The sequence below is a fragment of the Eucyclogobius newberryi genome, unplaced genomic scaffold, assembly GCF_026437365.1.
Source record: "Eucyclogobius newberryi isolate DKJ021-1_F unplaced genomic scaffold, fEucNew1.0.hap1 SCAF_14, whole genome shotgun sequence".
In the NCBI taxonomy this organism is placed as follows: domain Eukaryota; kingdom Metazoa; phylum Chordata; class Actinopteri; order Gobiiformes; family Gobiidae; genus Eucyclogobius; species Eucyclogobius newberryi.
The window spans coordinates 20055827-20064229 of NW_027315768.1; the positions used below are offsets into that span (position 1 = coordinate 20055827).

At 40.8% G+C, this 8403-nt stretch overlaps 1 protein-coding gene across 2 annotated transcripts in view; it reads left to right on the plus strand.

The window, feature by feature from the left end:
* The window catches only part of klf12b (Kruppel like factor 12b), a 34170-nt gene that overhangs the window by 17053 nt on the left and 8714 nt on the right, over positions 1-8403 (plus strand). For both annotated transcript variants that reach the window (XM_072444860.1, XM_072444859.1), the window contains 2 exons: positions 1750-2260; positions 5708-5843. In XM_072444860.1, coding sequence (XP_072300961.1) covers positions 1750-2260; positions 5708-5843 — 647 coding nt within the window. The remainder of the gene's footprint in view (positions 1-1749; positions 2261-5707; positions 5844-8403) is intronic.

An 8403-nucleotide genomic window follows, 5' to 3' on the forward strand; every position in this document is an offset into this window, starting at 1 on the left:
GTTGATTTAAAATATTAAAAGGGCTAATCCTTATTTTGTTCATGAAATCGTGTACAGATATACAAAGTGTTTTTATCTGCGTTACCAAAGTGAGGAATAAGTCTGGAACCATTTAAAATGAACTAGTTCTGTTTTTATGTTTTAGAAGACACTAACAATCAGAAATCAGAAAAAGCTAAATAAATAATAATTTAGTTGACTTTATTCAATATTTTTTAGTACATTTTTAAACCGTCTTCATATTCAATTATAATCATATTCAAATCTCATAAGACAATTTTATTACAGTGTTCACATCGCGCACACAGTATTTAGGCTCGTGGAATTGCAGAAATAACACCTGACAATCATTACATTTGGATTTGAAAAGTGTTAAATATTTAAAAAGCTTGTTTAATTTCTTCTTCTTAGCTGCACTAGAACGTGGGAGCAAAGGATCATGGTATATGTAGTCCCCTTTACTTCTAAAGTCTAGCCTAACATTGATGTCTAGGAGCTGTGCATGTTGGCTTTAGTGGTTCCACATTTCTGCCACATGTTTCAAATCTTTATAGAGGTCACTTTTTCAAAAACTGTTTTGTAACTTAATACAAACAAACAATGAAACCATTCACAAGATCCAGTGAAAGAAGCTACAGTTAGATTTGCTGGGTGGCATTCAAAAGCCCATAACATTTAGTGAACCTTGCTCTGACATGGCTAACCTTCCAGTGAACCCCAACCAAAAAGTCCAAAGTGTCAGAGGAGGGCATGTTTTACTGGTTTGGGTTTGTTTTACAACCAAAAAGGAGTGAAATATTTTGTTCTATTCAGGCTCAAGGTCATAACATTTCCTGTAGGCTGAGAAAATACAAAAGTACACAAGTCTGGGTTATAAATAGTACCGGCTACTACATAAAAAGAGACAGGCACAAAGGCTTGACTCAGAATAATTCGGCACGGATTTGGATTTGACCAGCGTTACGTAAGGAGAGAGAAATGTGACTCTTAAACAAATCTTTTGTAGCAAGAATTGAACACAGGCCATTAAAAGTAAGTACCGGTATATTGTTTTCATCCAAAGCCCTTGCATAAGAAAATATAATGTTTACCTCCTGTGTATGCTCTCTATTGTGTTTTCCAAGCACGCGGGTTCCTGAAAGTGCACAGACAGATGGAGTGGTTATGTTACAGTCGGCCCGGTGTTAAATGTAAGATGTGTCGAGGGATACTTGGAGCCACCACTGTTGGCCTTAGGAGCCCCTTCACGCAGAGGCACACAGGGAGACGTGCAGGAAATTGGGCGCATATGATGTTTTTCCACTGTCACAAAGGAGATTTAGAAGAGATACAAGGATGGGAGCAGCAGCCATTACTGTGGGAGTGATGGAAAACAGGAGGAGTTGTACAGACAAGAGAGTAATAGAGCAGCCCGCACCCAAGTGAAAGAAAGTGTGAGAGATACTACCTCGTGGATGTTCTAAATATTGTTGGCGGGCGTAGACAATGTGACTCAAATGAGACAAATCAAGAACTATTCTCATAAATTGCACCATTGAATGTATTCTCCCTCATTTATTACTCTGTTATATAATATAAAATTGTGTTGTACTGACATTGACAGCGCTTTGAGTGTCTTGAAAGTGGAAAAGTGCTGCAAAATACACTGTAATACTACTACCACTACCACTACTACTACTACCACTACTACTACTACTAATAATAATAATAATACAATTTGTAATACCAGTTTCCCTTTTGTTTCCACAGTCGCCCAAAGTTTACCCTTTTTCTGCCATGGATAGAGTGCCCTTCTTCTTGAGCAGAGTCAAAGCTGAGCCTTCAGATGATCTCCTGGCACACGAGCTACACTTCCACACTCAGACTGAGCCGGTGGATCTGTCCATAAACAAACCTCGTCCATCCTCTTCCACCTCCTCCTCCTCGCCCCTCAGGTCAGCCTTCTCTCCCTCATCTTCATCCTCCTCATCCCCGTCAGTCATCACCTCTGCCTCCTCGGTACTCTCCCCGGGCTCGCTGGTCGCCCCTGGGTCCGGCGTCAGAGGTCAGCCGTATTTGCACATCCTGCACTCTGTGCCGCCGCCTCCGTCCAGCCCGCTCAGCCTGCAGGGAGCGGGGAAGCTAACCAGCCATGTTCACCGCATCCCGGTTGTGGTCCAGTCGCTACCACTCATGTACACCACTGCTGTTCGATCACCCTCCAGCCTCAACAACGCCATCATGCTACCTCTGCTCGATGAGGCCAAAAGCAAGGGCAAAGGTGAGAACGGGCTTTGCGCATGCACTGAATATTAATATTGTCCAGAGAAGGTTCATTTTAAAATACAGAAAAACATAATGAGCAGTTCATTGTCAGACAAAGTGACTAGGAATGATGCTGGTTCTTGATAAACTTTCACATTCTTTATCAAGCCTGACTATGACCCCTTTCAAGGCACGGGCCATGAAACATCACATGTCAATAGATCATATTAACAAAACAATTAAGATAGTTTGTGCAGAAAAAAAAAGACCTGTTTTTATATACCTGAAAAAAACAATGAAGTATAGTAGACGAGTTCAACAAGTTAAGACTAAACTATTCTTTTCTGTGTTCTCAAAACATAGCTTGGACTAATCTGTTCTTTGCTTTCCGTGGGTGTGGTTTTACTGCCAACCACTGGGAGTGACCCTACAGTAGGTGTCTGTGTCCAACTGTGTACACTGAGCATGTGGTAAGAGAGGCTGCATCTCGTCCCACCCTGCTGCACAGACTCAAGTACACTTAGTTACTTCTCCATTCCGCACTGTGCTGCACTGTATGTTTGACCAAACAAATACATGCGTAATTAGAACAGGCTGTACGTTCAGACAGACACTTGGACAACATGGGTGGGGTGGTCCTGGGAGATGGGCGTTTAAAAACCTCGAGCTCCCAACGAGAGCACAGGAAAGGAGGACAGGAAAAACAAGACTTTCATAAGAGGGTGTGGATGGATAGTGAAGGCGTGTTGCACTTGCACAAACACAAGAAAGATACAGCCCAATATCTGCTCTGCCCAGAACCGAAGGCACCCAGCACAAAGGAAGTCAAGTGGATGAATGTTAAACGCTGGGTGTGGCGAACACAGTGACTTTTAATTAGGTAGCAACCACATAATAAACACAAAATCTAACAATATACGCAGATGGAGGCACTGGCACCTAATGCACCCTATGACTTATGATTGCTTTAATTTTGTGTTACACTACATGATCAGGGTGTTATTCAGTACATTTCTGTAGTGATTCATCTTCCCCAATAAATCCTTTGTCAACAATTGAGTTTGGCATGGGTTTTCATCGCAAAATACAATCGACAAAGATAATGTTTATCAATCCGTTCCAGTTACTCTCATTATCAAAATGAAAATACTAGTGATTTTTGCACTTCAGGGAAAATAATAAAAAGGACACTCATTCGTCACCGTTACATTAGGATGGGATGCTTCAGAAGGTGCCCAGACTCGCCCTCTGACTGAGCACTGACGAGTGAAGTTTAAATGAGGCCAGAAACAATACCTGCTATCTTATAAGATGCTTATTTTCTAATGACATGAAACCAATTTAAATTCTGAAACTATCTGAACAAGGCTGGTGATGGTGTGTGGACTTTAAAAACATGGAGGAACACTTCTTGGATGACACAAACTAAATCTGTATCTCAAAGGAAAAAAAAGAAAAAGACATCTGCAGGTATATTTCTTATGGGGAATAGAGATGTCAAGATCATTCGGTCAACCAATAATCCTGATTACTAAAGTCACAATATAATCACTAACTAAAGAAAAATTATGTATTATTAATAATGTACAATTTATAAAGTATTGTCACCATTTTAGAAGCGAGTAATTTCAATTCAGTCTATTACTGGTATTAGTTTTACTACTACTTCTAAAAAGTAAATCTAAAATACTTTTAAATCAGGCTGTTTATGTTTAATGTTTGTTCAATGGGAGAAAAGTAAGGATCTATTGTAGTTTTGTCAATAATACTTAAATTGTAACTCTAGAATTTGATACTGTGACATCCCTAATGGGAAAACAAATTTGAACATGGATAAATGCTCCAAAAAGATTATTTATCATGAACCCTCACGGATTAAATTTACCTTGTATGACACCATAAAACCCGGCGCAGTGATGCACGCCTGTCGCCTTCATTATAGCTACAAAAACCTACTTGAACGCACAGATACTTGGCCAAACATGCACATGGGTGCACTCAGGTTGGGTACCCTGCTTTTCACCGCTGTCTCCCTGTCTCCGCCAGCAGCAGGTTACCATGGAAACAGGGCTTGACTGGAAACAACAGGAGAGAGAAAGAAAGAAATCCAGTGCTCTGCCCACCTCTTCAGCACTCCTCCTTTGTGTCCCTCGCTCAAAATACCCCCTCCGACACACGATGCATTTCTGACTAATTACAGGTTTCTGAAGGGTAGGCGAGCCAGTGACCACTCTGCACTTCTTAGACTACATCAACAGTTAGAAGCCTTTTAAAGCCACCTCGGGCAGTGCTACAGCGTTACTTTATATGCCCCCCAGAGTAATAACACAGTGTCTGCTGCTGCACCACCAGTCCCTTATTATGGCCCATTATGATCACAATTTCAACTGAAAGGCCAGTGGAGAATGACGTCAAACACGCCAGGTATAAATGTAGCTCTGAAACTCTATAAGATCCTTAGCTATACTTACATAAAAATCAGGTTGTATTTTGGATAATAAAACATACTTTGCACAATTTGAACAATGACCTGAGCACTGAAGACACCTGTAGATGTGACATTCAGATACGAAGAGGCAGGAAAGAAGTGTTTCGCTGTTATCTGTATCTGTAAAAAAAAAAAACTCCCTGTGTTCCTGGGCTCCGCCCCACAACCATTCTTTCTGTATGTGGAGATTAGAAGTGGTTGTCAGTCAGTATGTAGTATAATGTGAGCTCTGTATATCACTTCACTACTGTGGATGTGCAGCACTCTGGTGTTTCCAACTGCTTGTAGAATGTGAATAAATACATAATATGTTGGAAATTTAAAAATGTTAGTTATGAGATCAAACAAGGTTATTCTAAATGTCAATTTAATTAAGATATCTACAGAGAATTACATTTGTTTCTGCAAGTTGCACAAAAGCTGTAAAAAAAACAACAAAACAATGCACAAACTACCCTGCAGTCCCTCTTATCTGAGTCTGATAAAGAATACAGCCTGTGCCGATGTGGGACTGACTTATTTGCATTCTCCTCTCTGACTATGACCGCTGACTACTGTGTCACGCTCCACTGCTCTGTCCGTAAATTGAGATTTAGTTTAGATTGACAGCTCCTGACTGAAAATCTCTGCACTGAGGCCTTGTCATGCACAGCACCTATGAGCAGACACCCAATTGGCTCAAGATAATATTTACTCCAACCTTGATTGATCCAAGCTAAGTCAGACAGTAAAATCTAGTAATAATTATACGTTTTACAAAGACATTTTACATTGCATTATACATTTACTCACCAATCACTCACACACGACATTCATACAAGACGAGGTGGGTGAAGTGTCTTACCTTGGAGTTATTCTCTGCATTCTCCTTTACAAGTAGTAACCAGGCCCACTGCTGTTTAGCCCCAGAGACCAGAAGAAATCAGGCATTTCCATGCTACGCCCATAATATCTGGTGTACATCTTTCTTTCCAGGACATTCGGATCTCAACGGTCTGTCGCCACGGCACATCAAGAGTGATAGTGAAGACGACGACCTGCCAAACGTGACCTTGGACAGTGTTAATGAGACAGGCTCCACTGCTTTGTCTATAGCCCGGGCAGTGCAAGAGTGAGTACCTCACTGTCATTTGTGTACAATATGTGTGCATTAGATGTACTACATAGAGTCACTTTTCCCCCTTATTTTCCCCCCTCTACATTTAATTTCTTCTTCATGTCTTTACATTTTCTGGTGCTTGTTTGATGGTGTGCACTGAACTATATGAGGCTAAACATCCCATCGTGACTCACTCTAAACCAGTGTCTCAGTGTCAGGGTCTCAACACTGGGCCGTGTGTTTGGGGCCCCCAAAATGGTCAAAGTTGAATACTGTAGTTTATGATGAACAATCCCAAATATTCAATGTTTTTGAAGTACAAAAACAACAACTACACCAATAAAATAAGGATTTTGAGAAATTAATCGTTCATACACATTTTTTTATTATAAAAATGAACTTGTGAATTTTATCGTGATGCCATTGTGGAGGTCCTGCAAATATTTTCATACCAACAAGGGGTCCCTGACTTTGAAAGAACCTCTGCTCTAGACTCATTATTATTATTATTTTTTTCCATTTTTTGTTGGAAGTGAATGTAAAATGTATTATATTTCTATTTAAGTTTAAAGTGTATATCCCTTAGGCTCTGTGCTGGATAAAAAGTTGATCTGGAGGTAAACATTACATTTGGGTGCTTCTGCGTGGGCTTTTAGTCGATCACACACATTTGGCTCTAGCGTTACAATGCAATGCCTGAAAAAAACATCCATCTTTGTGGTTTTGGGAAGACTTTGCTGTCTGTATATTCTCAGTAGCAGTGCAGTATATTACCTCTAAAACCCTGTGTAGTAGCTTGTGTGCAATAAGCTGTTGTGCTGGAGACAAATGCACACCATTCAAAGTGTGGCGTCATTGCAGGTTATTAAAAGGGACAGCTGTACCCCAGAGTACCACACGTGGGCGCCGGGTGGTCAGAGGAGAACAGAGGTTGGCAGAGCTCAACCTTTCAGTGCCCAGGCCTTCACTATGGAGATAAATCACCAGGCAGCCTGAGCGTAGAGCTGTGCCAGGGCCAGCCCACTCTGTCTCACTGTGCAAAGTGCAGACTGTGCTTTGTGGAAATTCTAGCCGGCTTTGTGCATGAAAAAGTATGGGCGCTTTTCAGAAATCCTATGTACTTCTGCTCCTATGTGCGTCTGTAAGCGTGGTTTTAGAAGCAGTTATAATAATACTAATATAATAATAAGATTACTATGAATTTATTGACAATTACACTGGAACAATACAACAATTGAGTGTAAATAATAATAACTACCAAGCCAACTACTCCACTGTTATCCCCATTTTAGGCAAGGCAAATATATTAGTAGAGGACAATTGGCACACAAAGTTCTTCAAAATGCTTTACAAATAAGAAAAGATGCATTAAAATCCCAATACAAACATATCAAACCATCAATAATAATTATAAAAAAAAGATAATTTAAAAGAGAATAGTACAGATTTGCCATATATTGTTACAGTCTTGTTTTATAGCTTTAATCTAGAGGGAGATGCTTTTATGTAAAAAAGTTGGGGCGGGAGTGGAGAGCATCAGGGCGGAGGATGGGAGTGCCTGCAGTCTCTTTTCCAGGTATCCACATATAGATAAAGAAGTGAAGAGGAGAGATAAGAGGGAACGGGGTGTGTGTCATGCGCTTCTTGGCCAGCCTCTTCCATATTCATGCGTTTCCCTGGGGACGGCTGCACGGTCTTTTGTGAGAGAGCATGAGTGAAAACCACAGAGAATGAGCGCAGAGGAGAAGGTGTGTGTTTGTGTGTGTGCGTTTGTGTGGTTGGAGGACACAGGCTGCAGTGGGTAGACAAGTCTGGCTTCCCCCCAAAGACCAGAGGCGACCGGAGAGCAGAGCAGAGCAGGTCGAGGGGAAGAGGTGAGGCGAGGCGAGGGGAATCAAGACAGCTACAGGAATGCCCATAGGCTCCGGGTCCAATAAGATACACAAACAAAACAAGCTTCCTGTTTCCCTCACAAAGCTGCTGTCAGTTCTGGTTGTTCTAAAAGGTAGAAGTGATGTGACGTGACATGACGTGATGTTGTGATCAAATATACCTCTGAGGTTTACGCATCAAAGCCGCAGCATGTTATGAGGTCAAATGTTTGAGCATGCCATCTCCTTCTTTAAGAAATCAAAGAATGACACACTTCTATGAGAATAATGCGGTCGTGTGTTTGGCAGGTTACTTCAAATAGGTCAAACATAGTGTACATAAACTGTCTGTTGCCCCCTTTTAACCCTTTTCGCTCTTTAAACAACTGTAACTTCAGCTTGTATTCTGGTCCCACATAGCCATGCATAATGTTCACAATACAGACAAATACATAGATAAATCATGTATATCATAATTAGAATAACGTGTTGCAAAATGATGAGTCAATTCCATCAAAATAATGTAGAAACGGTTCCGCAAAAGAATTAGATTAACACAGTTTGTTCGTTAATGAAATAGCAATTGGAACAAAGCTTTTCTTAAAACAATTCGTTTTAGATTTTGGGACTAAATAATAAAAGAAACCTTTGTCCAGAAGGAAGCAGCTGGAACTCAAAAGTACGACGGATGCAGCCGGTCT